Source organism: Vigna angularis, chromosome 4 (assembly GCF_016808095.1).
Source record: "Vigna angularis cultivar LongXiaoDou No.4 chromosome 4, ASM1680809v1, whole genome shotgun sequence".
Classification (NCBI taxonomy): Eukaryota; Viridiplantae; Streptophyta; class Magnoliopsida; order Fabales; family Fabaceae; genus Vigna; species Vigna angularis.
Genome location: NC_068973.1, coordinates 7,841,621 through 7,868,588, shown reverse-complemented (window position 1 = coordinate 7,868,588; position 26,968 = coordinate 7,841,621). Strand labels below are relative to the sequence as shown.

The window sequence follows — 26,968 nt, the reverse complement described above, 5'->3', positions numbered from 1 at the left end:
TTATTTATCAAAATAAAAATTTTGCACGTGTCAAATTATTCATATCTCACACACCAACACAACATTAGAAGATCCACTTTTGATTGAAAAAAAACCTAAATCATATTTTATAGTTTGTTTTAATTATAAATCTATTTCATTTCTATTATATTTTTTCCATTAAATTCCATTTCTTTCTTTCTTTATACCTTCTACTTAAAAAAAAAATCATTTACATTATTCGTAGTTACAAACTTATATCTTTATATTTAAATTTTTCATCTCTAAATATTATTTCATTTATTTTTAATTTAAATCATTTTAGATTGCCATATTAATCTATAATACTTTAATAAATATACAATAAAATTTTCTATTTCAAATAAAAATTGATTATAAATATAAATGGTTGTTTATTTTATTTTTCAACATTTAAAATAAAAATTTCCAATCGTACTCTCTATTTTATACATATAGTAGCCATGTTAAACTTTTATTAACAAAACTTATTACAAAAATTATTTATTATTTGCTTAAATTAATCAACAAAATTATCAATTTAAATTTGAAAGAATTTTATATTTCTAATACATTATAATGTAATAAAACAAGTTCTTCATTTTTCTCACTTATTAAAATTTGGTACCAATCATTATTAATAACGATATTTTATTTTAAAATTTATTTTACACCACACCGATTAATATTACTTTACATTATATTATGTGATTTATCATTTTAATAGATTATTTACAAAAAATATAATTTTTAAATAATCATTATTTATTTTTTATTAATTATCAAATTTCTAAAATAGGTGATGTTGTTTTGATACGAAGGAAAAAAAACATCTACTTTACCAACTTAAAATAATAATATTTCAATATATTTCTTAATTTAAAATAATTGTTAATTAGATGTTTCTTTTCAGGGTGTCGAACTCTTATTTTTGTTTTTTTTATCTCATTTTTGTTTTTGATGTTATGTTGGATGATTTATTATTAAAATTCAGGGAATTCTAGATATGTTAAGAAAATATGTATACTTAGTTAATAATTTAATTTATTTTATTATTTTGATTATATAAGAAATTTATTTTAGAAAAAACAATTATATATCTTTTATGAAAAGAAATGCGATATATAAATTCGCGTGTTGAGAGAGATGAAGTATATATGGAGAAGAGGAGAAAGATCAAAGAGTTGCTCCATTAATCTCCAATCGTGGGGCAGTGATAAACTGAAAAACAATCTCTCAATTCTTTCTGTCTCCAAATGAAACCCTAATCAACTCGTTTTTCCGATCTCGATAGCGCGATTCTTCTACGCTCGTCTTCGCTCTTTAACTGTAAGTTCACTTTCCCAATTTCCTTCACTCCCTCTCGATCCACCATATCAGCTTCACGCATCTCTTAAATTTGTCATTTCAATTCACAATCTTTTGTTCTTCTTTCTATTTTCCCCAAAATTAATCTCGAATCTGACATAAATCTCGGATTTTTCACTCCCTTCGGTACCCTAATTTTTCAGGTGCAAAGATCCGGTACGAGCGTTATCTTCACGATGGATGGGAACAAGGACGACGCGCTGAAATGTTTGAGAATCGGTAAAGAGGCGTTAGAAAACGGCGATCGTTCACGCGCGTTGAAGTTCGTGACGAAGGCGCGCCGCCTCGACCCCACGCTCCCCGTCGACGATCTACTGTCCACGATTGAGGCGGACACAGGGGATAAGTCTTCTGCCAAAGAGACCGCGGCGGAAGGTACCGTGCCCCCCAATCAGCCTTCTCTCCGGCGAAGGGCGGCCGCTACCTCGGCGGCCACGGCGGGGTCGTCATCCGCCTCGTCCTCTTCGGCCACGTATACCGAAGAGCAAGTTTCAATTATCAGAGAAATTAAGAGGAAGAAAAACTTTTATGAGATATTGGGAGTAGAGAAAAGTTGCACTGTTGAGGATGTGAGGAAATCTTATAGGAAACTGTCCCTTAAGGTTCATCCCGACAAGAACAAAGCCCCTGGCGCTGAGGAAGCATTCAAGGCTGTGTCAAAGGCGTTTCAGTGCCTTAGCAATGAAGAGAGTAGGAGAAAGTATGATGTTTCCGGTGAAGATGAATCGGTTTACGAGCAGCGTGCCGCGAGGCCAGCTGCTAGAGGTTATAATGGTTACTATGAGGCTGATGTTGATGCTGAGGAGATATTTAGGAACTTCTTCTTTGGAGGAATGGCTCCTGCAGCCAATTTTGGAGGATTCAGTTTTGGACCAGGTGGCTTCAACGGCTTCAATGGTCACAGGCCTGCTGAACACGCTTCTGGTGGTTTTAATGTTCGTGCTTTAATTCAGTTGTTGCCGGTGCTACTGATTTTGCTACTAAACTTTTTGCCTTCGTCGGATCCCTTGTACTCGCTGTCGAAGAGCTATCCTTATGAGCATCGTTTAACTACACCAAAGGGTGTTAACTATTATGTCAAGTCTACAAAGTTTGCTCAGGAGTATCCGCCTGAGAGCGAAGAACGAGCAACTCTTGAAGAAAGGGTGGAGAGGGATTACTTTAGCGTTCTTCGCCAGAATTGTCATTTTGAGTTGCAGCGCCGCCAATGGGGGTATATCCGGGAAACACCGCACTGCGATATGCTTCGGAAGTTTGAGTTGGCGAATTGATAAGTGGAATCATAATCCTTATTTTTATTATTGTCTTACCTTTTGATGTAGATGCAACAGCTATTACTTGTTTGTGATATTATAGAATGTACAATTTATTTTTTTCACTCTGATATCAGTGAAGCAAGTTCACAATAAGCCAGCTTCTTTGTTGGAATTGTTCTCTCAAATTTCATCAACTATCTCCCTGATGAATTTTTTGTTTACTTGCTAAAATTATTTATTACCTGAGGTATAGTATGAATGCATTGGATCAATTGTGTACTTACGTTTGTCAGTGTATTCCATGCTAAGCGGTACGCTGAGTGGTAGAGTAAATCTGTAAGTATTATTTTGCTATAATTCCTTGATTATTCGGTTGATTTTATTGCTGCTAAGTGACAACTTTTATATATTACGTTAATGCTTTAGCTCTAATACAGTAGAATGAATGGAAGAAGAGAATGGGGGCGAACAATAGATAAACATATGTCTGGAGATGGCAAAAAGAGGAAGGGAAAGATCGACAGGGATTAGCTTAACGCTTCCGTGATTTTACATCATCATCAAAAGGAATAGTGTTTAGAGGTTGCTAAACACTGGCTGAAGCAGGATTATGTGGAGTTATTGATGTCATCAATGAACATACACGTTGAAAGTCTATGCATTGAAGCGTGATTTTTGGCATAAACACCCAATTAACAAATGTCCCTTTTATTGTCTTGCCGTATGACTTGATCACTTGTCACTTTTCAATTTCTTTCTGCCTCCATGGGTAGACACCCCAAGGATTCTCACTTGTTTCAATTCCTAGTACGTTAAGTAGCTATCTAGCCTTCTTTGTTTTCTTGATACTTGATAAGTGGAAGCTCTTTGATTGAGGTAGCAGTGGATGCATAGTTGGGTAGCTAAAAAGATTTGACGAAAGAGAGTCGAAGGTCTATGGCCATCAATAACCATCTGTGGTTGCAAGAATTTTAGTGATATGATCTATAGCTTATCTATCATCATGGATACAAAATTAAACGTATAAAATTTAACGTTTCTTAGGGACTTGGTTTTCATTGAAACTATGCTATGTTCATCTGTGCTTATGCGATGGCCTGTGTGGGGTGTCCCTTGTTTGGGTCTGCATGATTGAGGAGAGCCAGAACTGTCCTTTTCAAATTCATCAGGCTCAGAAGATAATAGCCATTTTTTTCATTTTTTCTTTCCTTCTATGTCAATTTTTATGGCGGTTTGGCTGGCACTGCGACATTTGACTTCACATTTGGTGAAGAATATCATGTGTTTGTAATGTGTCCTGAGTTGTGACATAAGTATTTAAACCCGAATCATAAACCGTGGGGTCACTAGGGCTATCTTCTTATTCTCTCTCAGACATTTTTCTAAGGATCAATGTCAGACCTCATTAAAACGCACTTAAAAACCTCTCTGCACGGACGTCAGATGTCAAGCAACAAGGATCAGAAATCAGATAGTGGAGGGTAGGTGTCGGCAGATGAGCGGACACTTGTTTTGACGTGGGAAGAAAATTGATTTTTCTGAAACTTCTGTTCCACTCTCTTCTGCATGCACCTTTCTTCCCAAACTCTGAAATTCTCATTTTTCTCCTCCTTCTCTCTAGAAGCTCTCCCTTCTCTCTACCAAAACTCACTCTTTCTCTTCTCCGATCACCGTTCAGGCACTGTAGGAGCACTCCCGGCGTCCCAAGCTTCAATTTGAATCGAACAGTTTCGAGTTCTGATTTGGTAAGTTGTTTTTTCCTTTATTCGTTCGTTCCCTGGAACATGCAAACAAACTCCTGGTTGCATGAGTTCATAGTATCCTTCTGAACTAGTTTGTCTGTCGTTTGTCGTTTGTTTTGGTTTGAAGAGTCGATTGAACATTAAGGGTAGAAGAATTTTAGTCAGACAAACTGCATCCTATAGCTTGTACGCTCGTTCACGCTAGAGGTAAGGGAAACTTATTTAATTTAATTTGTATGATTATGTGATGTATGCGTGTTCGTTGGATGGACTGAATGAATATGTTGTATGATGATTGAGATGTTTGAACTATATGGAGTATGAAAAATTGATTATGCTATGAATGTGCAAAGTTATGAAGTTATACGTTAAGAAATGAAATTGATTATACATGAATTCTGAATATGAAATTCCCCTAAGATAGTGTATGTTCGTTACCGAATAGTCTTCGACCGTTCGATTTTCTGAGTGAACTTGGTTAGAATTAGATTCTTTCATTTGGGAAGAATCCTAGTCGAGTACGAGCGTTTGCATTTCGAAATACTGTGCTTGAGCGTTCAGTCAAGCATAGTTATTTCTTAATCTCCTGTTATGAACTTAAGTATGTATGTATATGTATATATATATATATATATATATATATATATATATATATATATATATATATATATATATATATATATATATATATATATATATATATATATGTGTGTGTGTGTGTGAAAATTTATATTTTAGTTATTCTTAAATACTAATCTAATAGTATCTTAGTATATTTATCAAGCCTCTTTTATATAAGTTTAGTAGCACCTGGTCTTATACCAAGTGTTCGTCCTAAGCAAGTGTTTGGTCTTACACTAGACACTCGTTCTATCTCCTTAAACTAAATTTCTGATACGAGCGTTCGTTTAAGCCACTAGGGTTCGCTCACTATAATGTTCAGTCTTTAACTGACATACGTATTTCTTGATTCTAAATTTAATTAATCTAAGTTTTCATAAACGCTCGGTTTATTCATGGGAATTCCTCTACGTATTATTCTTTGAATCTCTTCGAGTGTTTGTGTCCATTGACTTCGGCCTAGAGTTTTAGTGCTGAGTATGGTCTTTCAGATGTTCGGTTAAAGCTCTTAAGAGTCAGTTCATCTAATTGACTCATTTTGTAAGTTATGTTCGTTCTATTCATTGTTCGTGATATTAGATTGTATTTGGTTTCTTTCTCAAACCGATGATAAACCTCTTGGTCTAAATTCATTCTGGAACTGGAGACCTCTTGGTCTCGCTCCAATTTTTTAGTCTCGTTCTGAGTCAGGGTTGAATGTTCGGTAAATTGTATCCAAACAGATCTCTGTGTGTGAAATGGTTAAGTGAGATGATTATTAAAGAAAGATGAAGAAAATGAGATATGGAAAGGTCGTGGTTTATGGACGAACGTTCCGGGGAGGGACGACTCATGAATATTGGATTTGGTAAAGTATGACTGTGGGCATGCTAAGCTGACTGTTCATCCTGATGTTCCGTGAGTACTCGTCTTCACGTAGAGGAAAGTAGATCATGTGTGGGAACGACAGGAGGTCCTAGTCCTTAGGGGTACTTTGGACAGATAGGGCTAACCTCGGGTGGCAGCTGATGAGAGCATTCCAGTTACTACATCACCCGGGTGCACGAACGCCTGTAGCTACACAAGTTTCATGGACGGTCAATCTAGTATTTTAGGCTTTGTGTGAACGAACTATGAATTATCTTGTTTGTGTGATTTTGTGAAAGATATGTTATGCATGAATTAAATTACATAAGCTTACCCTGTGTTTCTGTTGTGTCTTGTTTTGTACGTCCGTCTTGTCGTTGCAATGATCATCCGTGTGGATGTGAGCAGAAGGAGACACACTGTTGGAAGATGCGCTGGAAGAAGAAAATTTGGTCGAAATTGAAGTTAAGGCCGAACAGTAGGACGTTCAGTTAGTAGTTTATTTTGGTAGTGAGGTGGTTGTTCGATCACCTCCCTCTTTAGTTATGCATGAACGATCGGTATTTTATTTTGTAAACCGGTCGGATAGTTTTGTAACAACGTACAATTTAAATGTGTAACTCTTTCTGTAAAGGCCGTTCGGCCAAGAACGGTACGCTCTCCTTAGTGTAAAATTGAACTGAAATATTATCAAATGTAATTATTCTATTATATGGTTTATAGTGTATTTTTGAGATGTTACAATCAAAGTCTCGTTATCACAACCGTAGGTATAACAATCGAGACCACCCAGGCTACAGGTAGCTCAGCACAGATTAAAATATACCCAATTTCTTAGTTTATTGGAAATTATTTCAATGAAAGTTTAGTTCCTGTCTTCTTATTTATAATTAAAGCTAATATTTAGAGAATTGGCCAAATGGCTTGTCAAAGAGCCTATGCCTTAATTCATATTGACGTAGATTTGGTTTGATAAAAGATAAAATATTATTTTTAAAATGTATAAACTTACCGGCTTATCGTTTGTTTTAAAAGCTAAAAATTAAAGAATTATAACTTAGAATTAAGTTATATTGTAAGTTAAAAATTAAAAAATTAAAGAAAATATAGCGTTTATGCTAATTAATTTATGTATAACTTAAATAAATAAGTTAATATTTTTTTCTAGTAAATTTTTTTTATGAAGTTTGTTTTAATATTTTAATGCAAAATCCTTAATGATATAAATAGAAAAATGTTATGAAGTGAGAAGTCATGACTGAGGCTTGATAAATCATACTTTAGGATGTTTCTTTATTAGGATGTTTCTTAAGGAATAGAAATTTTATATGAAATTGTATTTAATGTATTTTTACATTCATGCGTAAACATATGAAAACTTTAAGATAATGTTTTGATGTAAAGCTTCTCAACTAGCCAAAAAGCAGATTTGAAATGGTTCTTTTCTTAATTTCATATATAAAGAAATCTTCTAAGAAAGATAATAAAGTGATCAATAGTTGTTAAAATACTGTAAAATTTGTTGTTCAAAGCTTCATGTGTCCCAAGCGTTACAAAGATATTTTTCATGTTTGTTTAGTAAACTAGCCAAGTATTAAAACTCTATTAATGGGAAATCATGCTTCTCTACCTAGTGACACTTACAATTCTACTAGTCTCTCTCTTGCCGTCTGATGAGAACTTGGTGAGTTTTCTAAGTATAGGGAAGGATTGCATTACTCTTGAAGCAGTTCTGTCTAACCTTTATATAATTAAGCTTCACCTGAATGCGCATGAGAGTGTAGAAGATGAATCATCTTCTAGGTTGATAGTCTTCAAGAAAGACAAAAAGGTCAAGAAGTTGAGGAAGATGAATGTTGATTTTACAAGTCTTCTTGGACTTCTATAGATAGAAATGAAGTCACCTGGAAACCACTAATGTTAATGCTCTACTTGTGATATACATTAAAATATGCATGTAAAGATATTCAGAAGTTACCAACACTAAGTTTAAAGGTCACATTTTGGTTAACTTAAAGAGAAAATTAGATTTGTGAAGTTATTCTCAAATGCAGGGAATCCTAAAAATTTATGTTGTGCAGTTCAGAGTTTCCTTGTAAACATTTCACACAACTTTTGATGTATTATTAATAGTGTCATTATGTACTCAAATATGAATGGTCTTGCATACGCTTTTGTAAGCCAAAAGATGACAATAAATCATAGTTGTAACATTAATTTATTAATGGAACCTTTTGCCATTAGCAAAAAAAAAATTAGATGCAATTCAAGTTGGAATAAACCAACATAAATCATAGTGTAATATCCGTTTTATCCATACATATTTTCCCATTCCTTACTCTACCAAGTTCCCAAAATAAAACTTATTTTTTGAAGTATTTTAGTTATTTTTGAGAAAGAATTTTGAAATACAATATATCTAGTCTATGAACTCTAAATGTGAACTTGAGTAAAAATTTTGGGATGTTAAACAAAGTAGTATTTACTATTATACTTTATTATTGATATAGAACTGTCTTGATCGTATCAAACATTTGTGAGAAGATTGCTATTAAAGTTCAAAGTGTTAAACATGAAGAAATAATACTATTAATTTTTAATAGAGTTTATTGCACTATGTGATAATATGTGTAGCTTTGTAGCGTAAACCAAAACAAGGAAGAGTATGTAACTTTGAGGTATGTATATATTTGAAAAAGAAAAAAGATTATGATATTCTTATATAATTTATTTATACTCTGTTACACTCTTCGTCCTTAAAATCCATTTAAGCCATGTATCAAGAATTGCATCCTTATTCCTTCGTTGTTAAAACTAGCAGTCCCAGTGCCCCTAGCAGTATATACTGCAAAAAAGAATGAATTAATATTAAGCTGCTAATATTGACACACTATTGAACTGTAGTTCCAAAGAACAAACCTTGAGAACAGGAATATCAGACATTATTATTGTAGCCCAACCAACATAAGGCAAGAACCTGCAGAAAAGACACAAGTAATGAAGTGTGTAAACATAATTGACGAAATCATGTTTTGTTTATAATTTGAAAAATGATTTTGCAAATTTCTTCAAAGAAATGAAGAATAAAGATTCTTGATTTGAAAACAAATATTTTTAAACTCTTTCAATTTAATCCAAAAATGTACTTAGTCGGCTCAAAAGCAAATTCTCTTTGACGAGTTCAAAAAGGTGAAGCTTAGTCCTAAGGTAAAAGGATTTACCCTACAGCTCTTCCTATAATATGGTGTTTTTGTAACCACTTCTGGCCATAATTATACATAACCCTGTCATCTTCATGATTGTTGTCTCCTGAAATGCATATCAAAGAAATGTGAATGTTTTGAAACCAAAAAAGCTAATTCACAATAAATTTTTATTACTAAAAGTAATTGCTTTATTGAACCGTGACCAAAAAATATAATATGGTCATCTGCTGACAATTGGAAAATGACATGGACATATTATGTAGTCATCCATATCTATTGTATTGTACCTTTTGTTAGGATATAAGTTTCTTCAGAATTTTTACGTTCATGAACCTAAGAAAAATCAACAAATTGAGTGATATGTATCATAGTCATCAAATAGTATTCAAATTCTAAAAATAGAAGAAGCCAAGAAATCCATTTTGTAAAATGAAAAAAATTCAGCAGTACAAACCAGCTAGCCTTTGATTCTAGAATTAGCATGGTTCAAAGGACCTATTATCTATATAACCTTTCACTATCACTATTCCTTTTTTCATATGCATTCCCCTGTGTTTCTGTTTATCTGTATTCTGCACAATGTACTAAGATTATGACATGAACTTTCCATACTACAGCAACTAACTGCTGCAGAGCAGGCATACAACAGGAGAGGAAAGATCATCACATATTAGTGTGCATAATGTCTATTTTCTTATTTAAAGATACACCGTTTATGATAGGCTTACGTTGGGTGAACTAAATAGAAATTAAAAGGTTGAGCAGAAGAAAACTAAAGTTATACAAACCTCAATTACACGGTGAACAATTGGAATGTCTTTTCCCTGCACAATGTGTAGCATTTGTCGTCAAAATGTATTGTTGCAGCCACATTAAATATAAATAAATCATTCAAGACTAGCATTATTTTGCAAGAACATAACTGATGGCCTTGTCTTTCATCATAGTTTTTGTTTTTTTTACACAAATTTATTGATAACATTTTGATAATACATGTCATTTTTTCATAGTTCATTATTTATTTAATACCGACATACTTTAAACTTAATTAAAAAATAATATATATATATATATATATATAATATTATGTTAAAATATTATTAAAAAACCTGTGTTAACAAATCACTGCCCTATATAACAAATACATATTTAAGTGTCAAAAAATATTAAGAACTTTTTTTACCCTTCAGAGAACAAGGTGACAAGGATCCTATCCAATATTGCAATATGAAAGTCGCTAGACTTATTATGAGGCTAAGGGATTTGTTTGATGTTGAAAAAATTGAAAGAATGAGTGAAGATGAAATAAGTATGAAAAAAAAAGGAATATAATTTTAAAATTGACGGGAGTCATTGTGATATTTCTAACTTATCTGTATATCTTTCTTCCCATATCTTTATTTTTCTTCACCAAATCCTTCTAATTTCTATTTTATTTCTCAAATATTTATGCTGTACTAACTTATTTCCATTCATCCTATCTCTTATGTTTCTCTCTATCAGAGTATAAGAAACCTACATGTGCAGCGCTTAATATTAAGGAAAAGATAGACATGCAGATATCATATTTCAAAAGAAACATAAATGTCTTATTTCGAGAATAAGATGACAAGTATAATATTGATAGTTTGATATACTCTCCATTAACGGGAACAGCATGAGATTTTGTTGAATAATTAAGTATTGAGAAGAAAAGAGAGTTAAGGTTATTTCTCTATCTCTCAAAAGGGTTAAATACGCTCTACGCAAGAAAATAGCACAGTTTTTGTTTGAACTTCTGTGTAAATCTTGTAAATTGTAGTTTCTAACTAGAAAAACAATGTGATTTAATCTCTTGTAACACATTTTCAGTATCTAGAGAATGATTAAAATCTTAACATAAGATAAAGAATTAAACACTTTTTTATAAAAACTAAAATAATAAATAATATTATTTTAACAAGACTAAAAGTATATTTGAGTTCAAATAAGTGGATTTTCACTAGCAGCTTCAACATTTGGCTACTTGTGCAGTTATAATGGGAGTACTTTTCGGTTTTACCATTTTTCTATATCTTTTTTTATTAAGAAAGTTAAAACATATGAATAATTTAAAAAAAAAACAGTAATATTTTCATGGGACAAAAAACATGTTCTTGTCAAGACAAGTATAGCAACAAAAGACTGATGGTCAATGCCAAGAAAAAGAAACTGATAGAATAATATTGGAAAGCATTTCAAAATCCACATCCAGTACAAAACAAAATAATAATAATAATAATAATAATAATAATAATAATAATAATAATAATAATAATAATAATATAATGGTACATACATCTAGACTGTAAACCACAATGTCTCCTGCACGAATGGGATCCTTGCTCATGTGCAAAAACAGAATGTCACCCTGTAAGAAAACCATTTAACCAAGCATCGCATAAGCTTGGGACAAAAGAAAAGGCAAATGACCATTTACATTATTATTGGCATACCTTGAAATAAACCAAAAATAAGATCTTTCATCACTAACTCAAACTACACTTACATTCCTGTTTTCCCCTCGATATACTCGTTGTTCAACAGAATTTTTATTACCATCTGTTACGTATCTAAATAAAATAATTTGTTTTTCATCATATACCAAAATTCTTGTAGTTATATTTTCGTTAGACTTGGTCTTTTAAATGGTAATGATTTTAACATTGGAGTAAATATAATACTTTTATAATTTAAAAGGATAGTATGCAAAGTAAAAACAATGTGTGTGTGAGTGTAAGGTTCTTGAAAGAAAAAGAAGATTTAGGCATAATCTAAAAATAGGGCGACACTTACTCGTCGGAAACCAGGTTCCATGCTTCCGGAAATAACAACGACGACGGGCGATTCGCTGCCGGTAACACAGCTTAACCCTTTCCATATGACGAGCGCCGATGATACAATCAAACCTGAAAGCGATTGCAAGAGCGATAGAAATTAACGAGAATTAAGTGATTAATTTGCGTAGTAGTTGTTGAATGGGTGATTATGAAAGAAATGGGGGAAAAGGAGCATGGTACCGAGAGTGATGATCTGGTTGAATACTTCTCTGAATTGAATCGAATTGAAAGAGTGAAGAGTGTCTGCGACCCAACCCATTCTGTTATACGCTTCGCTCTTGCATGTCGAAACTTAAATCCACCATGTTTAAGCATTGACTTCGCTTTCATAGCTCTGAACGCACCACATTTCCAATTCAAAACACATATACGTGGTCTCCCCAATGTCTATGCGACATGTGTTGCTTCTGTACTGTTTGAAAAAAGGTCTCAATGCTATTAAATTAACGCTTTTTTTTTGTAGAGTACGAAAGAAACAAAAACAATAAGAAAGTGTGTAAATGAAAAAAATAAAATTCATAACAAATATCTACGCTTCTATACTTAATATACATTTTGAAAAAATAAAAATAATAAATTTATAAATTATATGATGTGATAAGAAACTGTAAATGAAAAAATAATTAAAATATAATAAATGTAAAAAAATAAAAATTTATATATATTATTAAAAAATGATTAAATATGATTTTAGTGACAAACTTAAAATTTGTATATCAAATTTGAATATATTTTGGTTTCTACTTTAAAAATTAAATAAATATATATTTTTAATTAAAAGTGTTTTAAATTGATATTTAAATTATAAAGTGACATTTATTTACATTATTTACATTATAAAGTGTTATAAAGTAACATCCTCTTGTAAGAAAATAAGAGATTAACATTATTTACATAAGTAGAATAAACATTTATAAGTATTCAATGTAATGTGAAATATTTCAAATTATGTGTCTTTGTCCAAACAAAAGCTTATAAAGCAAACATGCATAAGTAAGATATTTTGCGTTTGTTTAACAGATGAAACATTTACGTTTGTGGAGATCTTATGCTTCTAAAATTTTGTTTTATTCTTTGTACAAAAAGTCCTTAATCAAAATCAAATAAGGTTTATTGAACTTTGTTTTAACAAACTAAAACTTAATATTATTTGTTAAAACACAAATCTTATTACTTGTTAGCAATTATATAGATGTAGAGATGTGTTTAATTATTTATGACTTAGCATAGGCTGTCAATTCTTCTTCAAAGACTTTTAATATTAATGTTTAACTCCTTTTTATCTACCATCTTTTCCAAGGTTGTGTGATATGATTCAGTATGAAAGTACTCTTCCTAATACTCTCGACCTCTTTCATGTTTTCATGAATAACTTCAAGTACTATTCACATTTTCTTGACACTTAAACCTGTTAATACTCAATAGAATTCATAAATCATGAGGTAAATGAAATTATGTCATTTGCTTTTACATTATATCTAGCTTCATTGTTCTCATCAATTATTTAAAAATTAAAAAATCTTTAGGAATCCACATATTTTCAACAATTTTAAAAGAAGTGAATAATCAGTTTACAATAACATTCCAAACTTTTTGATTCAAGAAATTTTTTCATGGAATTTTTTCAAAAGGAATACTTTTCTTCTATAAATAAAGGAGGCTTATTATAATAACGACACTCTCAACAAAGATTTGATTTATTCCACTATAGTATGATATATTTTTTTGAAAAACTATCAAAACAACTAAGATGAGGTGGGGAGGGGATGAGGGAGGTGAATTGATGATTTAAAATTTCTTTGTTTATTAACAAACTTTAAAAAACTTCTTGAAATAATCAAATTAGAAAATGAGTTTTCTAGAAAAAAAAAATTTAAGAAATAGTAAAAGATAAGGAAAATAAAGATTGTACAAATAATTTTAAATTAGTTTGAATCAATCTCATTCTTCATCCAACATCAATCTACTAACCTTAAAATGATTGTTTTCATCATGTATTCACACAATATATAAACTAAAAGCTTTTGAATAACCAATGAAAAATACCATCTATGCAAAAACCTACTCCACAACTTACATTTCACATAATGTAGTTAAAAATATATAAAACATACCTCACATAATGTAGCTAAAAATGTATAAAACTTTGGAAGAATTTCACCGTTGTGATGAATAGTCAAACATTAAGTTTAGAGATAAAAGAAACTATTTTCACCGCAATTTGAATTTTCTCAAAATATGTATAATAGTCATGGAGTTTTTCATGTATTGGATAGTTTCTTCAAAGAGTATACTTGAAGACATGGAATTCAAAGGTTATGTTTCAACACTCAAATCAATTTATTGAAATGAGTTCATAAGAAAATCAATTATGTTAAAAAATAATTAATAATTAATAATATTGTTATATATTGTCTTAGAAACAAAACTGAAATAAGTTAATAGATTAGTTCTCAACTTAATTATTAACTGTGTAAATTAAAACATATGATAATGAATTGTATTAAAAATAAATTTTAATATAATAATTTAATATTAATTAAAAATAATCCGTTTGTAATTACATACGACAACTTATATTAAGTGATAAAATTTCATATGTTGTTAAGATCATTTTGAACTCATTTAAGAATAAGGACAATTAAGTAAATTTCTTAATCGATTTTAGAAAGTTAGTTAAATAAATTCTTTAATTGGTTTTTTAATTTTTTAATTTTAATTTTTTTAATAATAATAATAATAAGAGAGTTACTCTCTCTACCACCACATACTACTTCCTGCACCTTTCTATTTCTTTTTTGCCCTTTGATAATATTTAAACAGATGTGAATATACGTTGATTCTTAAACGGATGTCGACATCCGTGAACGGATATCGACATCCGTTGAAGAACAAACAGATGTCGATATTCGTTTAAGAAAGAGTTTGGGCGGAGTCTTGTATAATTAGAACTCTTCCTAATTTTTCTCCAACAATTCTTGACATAGAGTCCATCCAAAATAATCCTTGTAAGTGACACACATATACAAAGTTTGATGGCATGTAGGGTCACATAAACTGAATTTAGAATCTCCGTGCAACCTAAAATCAATTTGTATGTTTAACTTTTATCTGATCTATTTTTTAAAAGGTAAATGTTTTACAAGTTTATTTTGTTTGTGAAAAAAGTTCAGTTTTTTTCCCTCAAAGAATATAAAAAATCTATCTACAAGAAATTTGAGTTGAAAGTAAACCAAGGGAACAAAGAGGGTACCTTGGAAAGGAGGATTTTAGTTCCGGGTCACTTGTCACCCCAGCTGAAGGAGAAACCATCATCTTCAGCACCTAAAATGTGGCCATTGGATCAAAACTAAGAGAATCACTATAAGAACCCCTATAACGGTCTGCAAAATTGAATACCTGAAAATAAACATTCAGATTGATTAATTAGACAATTAACATACAGAACACTTTAGCTAGCAAGAAATGAAAATGGAGGAACAATTTTTTATATTTATTAATTACGTTTATGGCTGCTTGAAGCAATTTGGAGGAATACGTTGGATTTGAATCTCCGAATACTATCGAAGAAGCTGCCAGTGCAGCTGTTGTCTATGCTGTCTCTAGCGTTTTCAATCTGGTCTATCATTGAGCTTCGAAATTCAATCACACTCCATGCTAACAATGTTGCAGTAAAGGCCATTAGCAACCCAAACTTAACGTTGTCTCCAGCATCATAATAGCCATCTACTAGGTTTACCTTAATTACAACATTAATCATGATTAAACTCTTGAGCAAAACTATAAGACAGTTCAGTTCATCTGGAGTCACAGACATTTAAAATAAATAGATAGAAAGATAAAGAAATGGATAGAGGGGATGTGGATGAAATTTGAGCAAAATTAAAAACAAATTAATTTGGTTAAACAAGAAAATGAGGTAATTAAGCAGTGGTGGGGTTCTGTGTATGTACGTGAAGAAAAGAAGAGAAAAAGTAGTTTGTGTGTATGTACGTGAAGAAAAGAAGAGAAAAAGTAGTTTGTGTGCAATCGGAGAAAAATAAAAGTGAAGGGTGAAAGGAGATCTAAGGTTTTAAAAAAGGTAAATAAAATTAAATGGTAAAATTTAAATTAATATAAGATATTTTTGGAATATAAAAAAATAGTGGAGAAGTATAGGAAGTATTTGAGGTGGTGGATTTATTATTATTATTAAATAAAAATGGGAAGGTAAAATAAAATAAAAAGGAATTTGAAAAAAAATAAGGAATCTTAATCAATTTTAAAAGTCGGTAAATTTTTTAACTAATTTTTAAAAGTAAATTTCTTAATGGGATTAAGAATTCTTTTTTCAATTTTTAATTTTAGTTTACATTTTTGTTTTTTATTTAATAATAATAATTATTAATTTTGAAATAAAATTAATAAATAAATTACTTAATCAATTTTAAAAAATAAACTACGATAAAAAAATTAAAAAATAAAGAACCTTAATTGGATTTTGAAAGCCCAGTTAAGAATTGATATTTGAAAACTGATTAAATAAATTTCTAATGGATGTTACTCCCTCCATCACCACCCCTTGCTTCCTCCACCTTCCCATTCCTCTTTTACCCCTCTTTCGACCTCTCTATTCTTATTTTATCCTTATTTTATCCTTGGGTAAAATTTTATTTTTAGAATTAATATTTTTTAACTTTTGCGTCTGAGGTACGTAATCAACCCTAAATTAAACCTTGTAAATCTTAAACGAATATGATTATCCGTCAGCAAATGTCCCTGGCACAAACTTGACCAAAAATATCTTATTTCAGTACTTAACACCAGTTTTGATTTATATCTTATTTTATTGTAAGTTTATTCATAAATATGAACATAAGTAGTAGAGTGACATCAAGGTTTTCACCTTTTTTGGGAGATATCACGAATCAAAATTTGCTTCATTAAGGTGACAAATTAAAATTTATAAACTTCTTTTCCTTCAAGCTTTCCACAGTCTCCTTAAGGCTCACTTCCAAAGGAATACATTCAATCCCCAAGCTCTTTGTTTTTTCCTTGGAAACCTTATATATTGGCACATATGACTTATTATTTGCACACTTGGTAATTTGTTGACACGGTGAAACGATATTAGGAAATTAAAAACTTGAATTATTTGTAATTATACAAATGAAAAACAAAATTAGATAGAATGAAGAGTCAATTGGACCTCAACCTAATGAGTTTTTCATACAAAAGAATATTTGAAAGACCTTCACATCCGTTTCAGGCTCAAATGGATATGCGACATCCGTGGTCTGTTATCTTCTTCCTTCTCCTCTGAACACATGCACACACAGAGAAATCACAAAGCACACAGAATTCACAGAGCACACAGAGAAAACCCAAACCAGCAGCATCAACCACACAACAAAGACAATATATTACATTTACAAAAAAATTTATAATCTATCATGCAAATGAAGCGAAGAACAAACTAACCTCTCGTAGACCCAAGTCACGAAGCACCACTGACCACCGCACACACCGCCGCATCGTCGCACCGTTGCACCGTCGCATCGTCGCACCGTTGCACCGTCAAATGACCACCGCAAACACCCGCACCACAAAACCCAAACGGAGATGGAGACACGAAACAAACGAAAGGATATGGAAGAGAAATAACGGATATGAGAGTTGGAAGGGTGAGAACGAATATGAGAGTTGGAGGGGGTGAGAATCTGAAAAGAAAGAAAAGAGAAAGTGAGACTTGAGAGAGTGGGGTTGTGTAGTGAAAGTGAAAATGGATGAGAGAATATGAATAGAAATTTAGGATTTCAGAAGAGTAAAAAAGAATACATAAATAGGGTTAAAAAGTAAAAAAAACTAATTTTACAATTAAAAAAAAGTATACAGAGTTGGGGAGGTGGAGGGAGCAAAGGTGCTGGTGGAGGGAGCAGCACTCATTTCTAATTAGTTAAGAAAATTTCTTAACCAACTTTGAAAGTCGGTCCTTAACCAACTTTAAAAATCGTTAAAAGATTTATTTAATCGATTTTTAAAAATCTGTTAAAAATTTATTTAATCAATTTTTTAAATCTAATTAAGAATTCGTAAGCTTTTAAAAACAAGTTAAGGTTTTAATGATTTTTGAAATCCATAAAATTCTTTCAAAGTCTATTGATTCTTAATGAAAAGGCCAAAGTTAGAGTTTTGGAGGTGTAAAAAGAAAATGGAGAGGTGCACAGAGAGAAACACCCATGTATAATCTTCAAATGTACAATTCATCTTTGAGGTAGAAAGAGACAAATGATAACGGCACAATATGATTAAAAAGGTCAAACAACACAACAAATTTTATTTCTAATTAAGATGATTAATTATTATTTATTTGCATGAATCAAATATTAAAATAGAATTTCTATCTAACGAATACTTTTTAAAAGAAATAAATTTATGATAATATACATTTTATTTTTTTATCATGTATTAAACTGTTTATCATTATAATTAATTTTTCTTTTTCAACCTAAACTATTTCTTACCAATGGGAAGTTTTCGTAAATGTAATTTATTTCTAATATTTTCCAATAAACTCTAATCCTTTATTTGAAAGGCGCGTGTAAGAAGTGAAGTTTTGCAACAGAGCGAAAAAGGAACACATAATTCTCACACGTGAGTGACACCACACACCGACGTCTGTCGAGCTCCACTCACGAAGTCAATACAAGTCAATTATGTTTTTTTTTTCTTTTAACAACTAATTACTAATTTATTTATGAAGTTAAATGAAAAAAATAAATTTCGTATTTATATTTTACTACATACGAAATATTTATTTAATTTGTATATTATTATATAAATATTTATAAAAATAATAATATAATTCAATGGATTTAAAAATAATCCAAATTGCAAGAATGTTTAAATTTATCTTTTGAATTAAGAAAACAGTAAAAACGATGTTCAAATAATTTTCAATTGTGTAAAGGATCATTATATGAAAATACTTCAAGTATCTCATTTTATACATTAAAATATTAATTATTTTTAATACCTTACCAACTATAATTGAATTAATTTACATTTCATTAAATTTCAATAGAAAAAAAAAATCCTGTGTCTCATTCAATGCGTAAATTTTTTTCCATATCCCAATGCATTATTTTGATTCTTTCTTATTTTTAGTGAATTTCTAAAATATATTTATGACTTAATCAGACGACTTGACCTGCAACTTTCTTGTACATGAATGAAAATAATAAAAAATAGAAAAAAGTATAATTAATTGTAATAATTGAATAAAACAGGATGTCAATCTTCAAAAGAATTTGGTCATTAACATAATAATTATTGAAAAGATAGCACTATCGAGTTTATTCTTAAATAGTAAAAGGTAAGTTTCAAGAGACTGCAGTAGTAATATAGACAATTTTATTTGAGTAAAATATATTCATCTCATTTAATTGATTTTTTTTGACATAATTTAGTTTAATTCTTAAAAATAAATAAATAAATTTATTCTTCGAAATAAAAAGAGGTAGTGCTTTTGATAATGGGCCACTGCCATCATAATCATCACGGTGAGGGGTTGGCCACTAAGAATTAAGTAGCATGTATCTCTAATCTTTTCTTCGCCACTCACTCTCTCGGCGCGTTTCACGCCAACATAGATCCTCCGCTTCACAACTTACAGCACACGCCATGGAACCCAGCAAGCACCACAACAACACCAAGAACGCCAACTGCTTCCTCCCACTCATCCTCTTATCCACCTTCCTCCTTATCCTTTCCCTTCTCGCTTCCTCCACCTCCTCCTCCCAACGCCGCCACCACCGCGTCCAAGTCCCGCCGGAAAAGCCACATTTCGTGGAGTCGAAGCTCAGGGTGAGTCCCACATCGACGAGCGCGGTGCCGCGAATCGCATACCTGATATCGGGGTCGGCGGGCGACGGGGAGAGTTTGAAGAGGACGCTGAAGGCTCTGTACCATCCGTGGAACCACTACGCGGTGCACTTGGACCTCGAGGCCTCGGCGAGGGAGAGGTTGGAGCTCGCGAATTTCGTGACCAACGAGCCTCTCTTTGTGAAATTCGGAAATGTGAGAACGGTGGTTAAGGCCAACTTGGTTACCTACAGAGGGCCCACTATGGTCGCTAATACTCTTCACGCCGCCGCCGTTTTGTTGAACCAAGCTCGGGATTGGGATTGGTTCATTAATTTGAGCGCTTCCGATTATCCTTTGGTAACCCAAGATGGTAGGAACCTTCTCCCTCTCTCACCAGCACACTGACACTACTTTCTAACTTACCAAGTATGCTTGTTTTCTGGTTAGACCAACTTCTTCTTTTTTTCCTAAACATTTCTTTTACGAAAAAAATAAGAAAAATAGAAGCTGCTTATCTAGAAGTGAAAATTATTGTGTAAAAGTTGACCGGGATTTAAAAAAATAATTAAATAACTAGTTTTAATTTCATTCAAGTTTGTTTTCTTATTCTTATTCTTATGAAGAAATTTGTTATAAAAAAATTACCTTCTTCAGTAATGATGTTTCTGTTAATATGCTTCTTTTGGGGTCTTTAGATATTCTTATCTTTTATCTGTCTTTTTCGTTGCTAATTTTGCTCCCTCTTAAATATAGATTTTTTGTTTGTAAAGGGAATTAAGAATTAGTCTAACTAGGACCAAATCTGTGTTTTAGATGTATTTTCATATCTTGTTTGTTTTCTTGACCAATAATTACTTTTGTCGGCAAACTCTATCTTTCTTTGATACATACCCAAAAAACAAACACACACACACACATATATATATATATATATATATATATATATATATATATATATATATATATATATATATATATATATATATATATATATATATATATATATATATATAGATGAGTTATAAGATAGTAATATTATAAAGTGGTCATTCAATTATAAATTAAATGCAATGTAATTATATTAACTTTTACAATAATTATCTTTAAACTGTATCTGTGTTTTTCTATGTCGAATAATAACTTAAGATTACGTGGTCGTGTATAACTTTAAACTTCTTATATTATATTTATCTGTTCCTTAAATAAAAAACTTGCATTTAATTGTTTTATTGTTTCAAGTAATTAGAAATAATTCTTGAGATATCTTTAAAATAGTTATTATAAAAATTAATAAAGTATATTCGCGATTGAATGTTACATAGTACTAAGTAGTAATATTCTTCAAGAAATTTACATTATGGAAGAATTTAATGATTTACTGATTAATTTTGCTAGTTGTTTGAAGTTAAAAAATAGTAGAGACAGAGAACCATGGACTATGTTGCCCAGTTTTCATTGTCATTGACCAACTTTTGCAATTTGCTATATTTCTTTTACACAACAGATTTGCTGCATACGCTGTCGTCTATTCCCAGGCACCTGAACTTCATTGAGCACACCAGTGATATTGGTTGGAAGGAGTAAGTTACTAATTATCTCCGTCATTCTGTTCGTTACATGATTTATGAATGTTAAGTGACATAAAATATGTAAAGATCAATGTATCCGTTCTTTACCAGGGCTACTTTACTCGTTTAAATAGGTACCATAGAGCCAAGCCAGTCATACTTGATCCAGGTCTTTATAGTTTGCAGAAATCTGATGTATTTTGGGCGTCGGAGAAAAGAAATGTGCCCACGGCTTATAAACTCTTTACAGGTGACAAACTCTTACCCATTATTTTTCACGAATCACTGTTTTATTTTCGGCGCACCCGGTCAAATTTTTAGCTGTTTCAAATTCGAGTTTGTGAGTGCTAAAAACTACTTCTAATCCCTGCATAGATTAAAGACAATTACAAATACTAAGAGCAGTTAAGGAAATTCTTGAACCTAGCCCGACACTAATAATGTATAGTGTGAAAGATAAGATATTGATATTAAGATAGTACTGTGTAAGTGTGAATTTCGATACCTTTTCTACATATGCTCCCATTCTTTTGCTTATTTTTGTCCCAACTTTCCAATGCTGGTTGGCAAGCATCATTTCTGAGCTTCCAATCCTTATATCCTTTAATTCATAATTAGGCATAATTACAAATGCTCAAAGTCGTGCCGCTTCACAGTTTCTCTTTTTTTTCAAAATATGAAGACATGTACGACTAATTTGGTACATGAGATCACAGTTTACTGGAATCTGAGATAACTGTCCATAACAAAAAAGAGACTTAAAATTAAACAAAGTAACTAGAAATTGGTTGTCTCAATTTCATGTCATGGGAGTTGTTAAAATTTGATTCTTGATTTTGCTCAGGTTCTGCCTGGATGATGCTCTCTCGCCCATTTACTGAATACTGTATATGGGGTTGGGATAACTTACCCAGAATAGTCTTGATGTACTATGCCAACTTTTTGTCTTCCCCAGAAGGGTATTTTCACACAGTCATCTGCAATGCAGAGGAGTTTCGAAACACTACTGTTAATCATGACCTCCACTTCATATCATGGGACAACCCTCCAAAACAACATCCCCATTTTCTTACAGATAATGATTACCAGAGAATGGTGGATAGCAATGCTCCTTTTGCTAGGAAATTTGGCAGGAACGAACCAGTATTGGATAAGATTGATAAGGAACTCTTGGGAAGAAATGCAGATGGTTACGTGCCCGGTAAGTGGTTCACTCAAACGAATTCAAGCACCATTGACCAATATTCTGGGATAGTAAATATCACCGAGCTTAGGCCAGGGTCTGGAGCTGAAAGGCTTGGACGCCTTATCAGTGGTTTATTATCAGCGGAAAATTTTCAGGCAAATCAGTGTTCTTGACACCTTGGAATGCCTACGACGTTCATTGCAGCATTTCCATCACCGAACAGCTGAGAGGCGAACAATTCATTTATCATTTGACGCCTGGAGGATGCTGTGAGGAATAAACAGCAGGGAAAACAGAAATGGCTACCTTTGATTTGATGGTTCTACAGAGAAATTTTAAAAGGAGTCACTATGTATCAGCAGTTCACACGATTTATTAAAACTGTAAGGAATGACAAGTCATCGATGCAACTGTTGTAACCATCAATTATGTAATACGTGGGCAAGATGCTTGCTAGGCAGAAACTGAAATAAGCCACTGTAAAATATTCTCCAAATTCTTTATGCGATGATATGTTAACTTCAGTATATTCTGTGTGTCCTTTCCTTTCTTTCTTTTGCTCTTCTTTTTTCCTCGTGGAGCTACTGCCCTCATAAATTCAACAATAAAGGAACCACAATTTATATTTAATTTTCTTTTCATGTCCATAGATTCTTGCAAATAACTATAATTAACCTAAAGCATGTAAGAAAACAACTCATCAGTAAACAATAGCTCACACCCATCAGAAGTGCTATAAAATCCCCATCTTGAGGATGGAATCCAGTAATCTGCACATTTCCTGCGCTTGTGGATGAGAATGATCACCTGCAAGAAACTCTTCAACTTCATTATCCACCTCTATTATGCTGCATCCGGGCTTCTTTCTCATCCCTATTTCTTCAATCCTACTCCTAACTTGTTTCGCGTCTGCGTCCCTCCCAGCTTCTCTATATATATTGTAAGTAAGAACATGAGTGCCACAGTCAGAGATCCCCATATCAAGCAATTTTTTCCATACCCTATTCCCAACACGAATATTTTTATGAATTCTACATGCATTTAGAAGAGCACCCCACACGTTAGCATCACTGGCTGCAAGTCCACCCATATTCTCCTCAATAAATTTCTCAGCCTCCTCTACCATGCCAGCTCTTGACAGAAGGTCAACAACACAAGCACAGTGCTCCCTCTTTGGGACAACTCCATAAGAGCTACTCATTTCTTCAAACAACCAAAGGCCTTGCTGAACCATCTTTGCATGAGTGCAACCAGTGAGGACAGCCACAAATGTAGTCTCATTCGGCTTAGTCCCAGAAGCAGCCATTTGATAAAACAACTCGAGCGATTTCTCTGCATCACCATTCAAGGCAACACCACAAATCATAGCATTCCACGCACCGGCATCCTTATCAGCAATACTCTGAAAAACAGATAAAGCAGATTCTACGCATCCACATTTCGAATACATGTCCACCAAAGCCGTTGCCAAAATTGGATTGGATTCAAGTTGGAATCTCTTGGCATAGGAATGCACCCACAGTCCCTGTGCGAATGCACCAAGATGAGCACACGCAGTGAGGACCGAGACAAGGACGGAATCATTCGGCTTTGTACCCTCTTTTTGCATCTCTGCAAACAAAGCCAGCACTTCCTTGAAGTCACTAACTCGAGAATACGCTGCAATCATGGCACTCCACGATACAGCGTTTCTGTTAGGCATTTTCTCAAACACTTCTCTAGCCTTTTCCACATTCCCCATTTTACCATAACCGTCAACCATCGCTGTCCCCAACACCACATCTTTCTTTGTCGTTTTATCAAACAATACCCGTGCATGTTCCACCTCACGAGAAACAGAGTAGAACTCGATAAACGCACTCACGACGTAAGGGTCGTCGCGGAACCCGAACATAACGACGTGGCCGTGCACCAAACGGCCAACGACGTTCGAAGAAGGAAGAAGCGCAATGCAAGCTTTGACCAAAGGTGGGAATGTGTAGTTGTTAACGGCAACGCCGTTTTGGAGCATGGACAAGTAGCAGGACACAGCTAGGAGGGGTAAACGCGCTTGGAGGTAGCCTCTAATCATGGTGTTGTACATGAAGGTGTTACGGTGGGTGAGGTGGCGGAAGATGGAGCGAGCGTAGAGGAAAAACGACGCGTCGCTGGAGGTGGCTGCGGCGGAGAGAAGCGGCGCGAGGGCATACGGCGCGTGGTTGTAGCGGCATCGGAGAATGTGAGCGTGTAGCTGCTTCAGTTTGATTAGAGTGTTGCATTTTTGCGCCACGGTTGTGAGAAACCCCTTCTTAACGGTCATATGAACATCAATTGGAAGGGCATTTCTTCTTCAACGCTCTCTGCATAATTAAACACTAAATGCATTTGCTGTTTGTTATTTTCAACAATTTTTATTTCTTCATAATTTATTAATCGAATACATCATTCTTTGTTTAAATTAAATTTATTACAATATTTATGAATAACTTTTTTTTTAAAATAACATATTTTTAATACTTTTTTTTAAACAAGTGTAACAATAATTACAATTGATATAAATGGTTAAGAATTCACACGTCATAAACATTCCTTTTTGACAAGTGGTGTCTAAAATCTCTCTCTCTCTCTCTCTCTCTCTATATATATATATATATATATATATAACTTTCAACAAATAAATAGAAATATTAAAAAGTTTAATAAGAATTTAATAATTTAAAAGAATTCCTCCCAAAAATTAATAGGAAGATCAACTTAAAAACGCAAAACCACATTTAAAATATGTTGCTTTCAACCCTTTCATTTTGTTGTAGTGTTTCCTTTCAGGATATTTGACAAATAATTCCATGATAAGAAAAGTAACTCTTCATGCAACAAAATTATGTCTCACTATCACTTCTAAATATGTTGATTTGTTTATTGCATTTGTTCATGGGACTTCCCTTTTATCAACAAGCAAACAAATCCAAACAACCTCATAAATCAACTATTTCTCATGAAGGAGTTCTATACATTTCCCAAAAATTATAATGAAACAATTCAAATGTTGTGCTTGCTCTATGATCACTTAAAAGAATTTTTTTCCTAGTTTGCTTAGCTTTAAGACATAAGTCACAAACCTAATTCAAAGATTCACAATTTTTATTGTTATTGATGGTAGGAACTTACTGTGATTTTACATGAAAAAAGCCCCAAGCTCCTAAAGAACATTGCTCTCCGAATCCCACAGAAAAAATAGAACTTATTCCTGCACACACAAGCTTGAATCAACAAGATTAGCCATTACACAAAATCTGTTAGTCAATTATAGAATGCAATTGGATTCATCCATTAATTGTGAGATCCATATTAAGTTGCAATTAGGCTAATAAAGAACAATTTTTTTTAGTTTTAGACTCTCGTTCAGAAAGCAAAAGTGTTTTGTCTATTTGGAAGTCCTACAAATATCTTGAATATCAATTTTTTTTTACATGATTGATGCACATTTGTCCACAATTTTAATAAATAGACAAGTCATAAAACATTTACTAGTCATGAACTAAGTTGTGTGGATTTCACGGCCTTTAAAAAAAGTTGTGAGCACTTTGTATGACTATTTCTCAAATTTCTTAGAAGATAAAATTATGGAGTTATAATGATTTCAATGTATAGTTCTCGATAGATGATAGATGATAGATGATAGATGATAGATGATAGATGATAGATGATAGATGATAGATGACAAGCAATTTTGATAAACAACACATAACTCCCTACATGTAATTCTCGGTAAATAATACTTGATAAACGACAATTAAAGTATGTTATGATCTAATTTATTCTAAGACGAAATTAATGTTGATAAGTCATAATCTGTCTTTTATAATACAACTTTCGTAATCAATTTGGTAAAAAATAATGTTAAAATTTGATTTCATCACTATATAGAAATATTTACACCATAAAAAATAATGTTAACATTAATTGACATTTAAAAGAGTCGAAATTAATTGACATTGGCCATAGAGTAATATCCGACCTAACTTCAGATATTACTTTATGTCACATGTCAATTAAGGTTGAATTTTGTTAAAGGTTAATAAACTCTTTTGTTTTTTTAATTAATTGTGATCCACTTTTACAACTCTATAAGACCTGAAATTAGAAAAACAATTAAATTTTTGTATTTTATACAACATGAACTATGAACTATAAGCAAAAACACAAACGCTATGACAATAATAGTATTAACTTGTGATTTTTGGTTTTGATAGTTATGGTTATTGGTTTTGATTGAATTGTTTTTACCACTCCTTAGAACCCCTAGTTCAGGAAAAAATAGCCCTTACTTTACTTTGGTTCTTTGTGAAGTATAAAAATTATTTAGAGAGTGAACTGCGATAAATCTTTAAACAACCATAACATTTGTTTCGATTGACCGATTTGCTATTATTGTATATGGATTTGGGATAGAAAATTTTTTTCACTCGTCAATTTTTATTTTTGTTTTTTCCAAA

General features: G+C 32.2%; 4 protein-coding genes across 5 annotated transcripts; 2 read left to right on the top strand and 2 right to left on the bottom strand.

The window, feature by feature from the left end:
* The first annotated feature begins 913 nt into the window (after positions 1-913).
* On the top strand, positions 914-2,774 carry LOC108329917 (chaperone protein dnaJ 49). Its single transcript, XM_017564300.2, has 2 exons — positions 914-1,326; positions 1,509-2,774. Exon 2 carries the CDS (start codon positions 1,542-1,544, stop codon positions 2,634-2,636), a length of 1,095 nt encoding a protein of 364 aa, XP_017419789.1. The 5' UTR covers positions 914-1,326; positions 1,509-1,541; the 3' UTR covers positions 2,637-2,774.
* A 5,622-nt stretch (positions 2,775-8,396) lies between these two features.
* On the bottom strand, positions 8,397-12,267 carry LOC108331857 (uncharacterized). 2 transcript variants are annotated; one of them, XM_017566836.2, is made up of 8 exons: positions 12,075-12,262; positions 11,851-11,963; positions 11,354-11,425; positions 9,825-9,860; positions 9,324-9,369; positions 9,052-9,139; positions 8,750-8,807; positions 8,397-8,675 (listed from the first exon to the last, which is right to left on the bottom strand). In XM_017566836.2, exons 1-8 carry the CDS (start codon positions 12,151-12,153, stop codon positions 8,625-8,627), a joined length of 543 nt encoding a protein of 180 aa, XP_017422325.1. In that variant the 5' UTR covers positions 12,154-12,262; the 3' UTR covers positions 8,397-8,624. The 2 variants fall into 2 exon arrangements, with proteins under 2 accessions (XP_017422325.1, XP_017422326.1); XM_017566837.2 differs by lacking the exon at positions 11,354-11,425 and having other exon boundaries at positions 12,075-12,267.
* A 7,061-nt stretch (positions 12,268-19,328) lies between these two features.
* LOC108331856 (beta-glucuronosyltransferase GlcAT14B) lies at positions 19,329-23,020 on the top strand. The gene is made up of 4 exons (XM_017566835.2): positions 19,329-20,109; positions 21,244-21,319; positions 21,442-21,557; positions 22,152-23,020. Exons 1-4 carry the CDS (start codon positions 19,557-19,559, stop codon positions 22,664-22,666), a joined length of 1,260 nt encoding a protein of 419 aa, XP_017422324.1. The 5' UTR covers positions 19,329-19,556; the 3' UTR covers positions 22,667-23,020.
* A 206-nt stretch (positions 23,021-23,226) lies between these two features.
* Positions 23,227-24,792, bottom strand: LOC108330189 (pentatricopeptide repeat-containing protein At5g66520). Its single transcript, XM_017564694.1, has one exon. The coding sequence runs from the start codon at positions 24,790-24,792 to the stop codon at positions 23,227-23,229; it is 1,566 nt and encodes a 521-aa protein (XP_017420183.1).
* Positions 24,793-26,968: the final 2,176 nt, after the last annotated feature.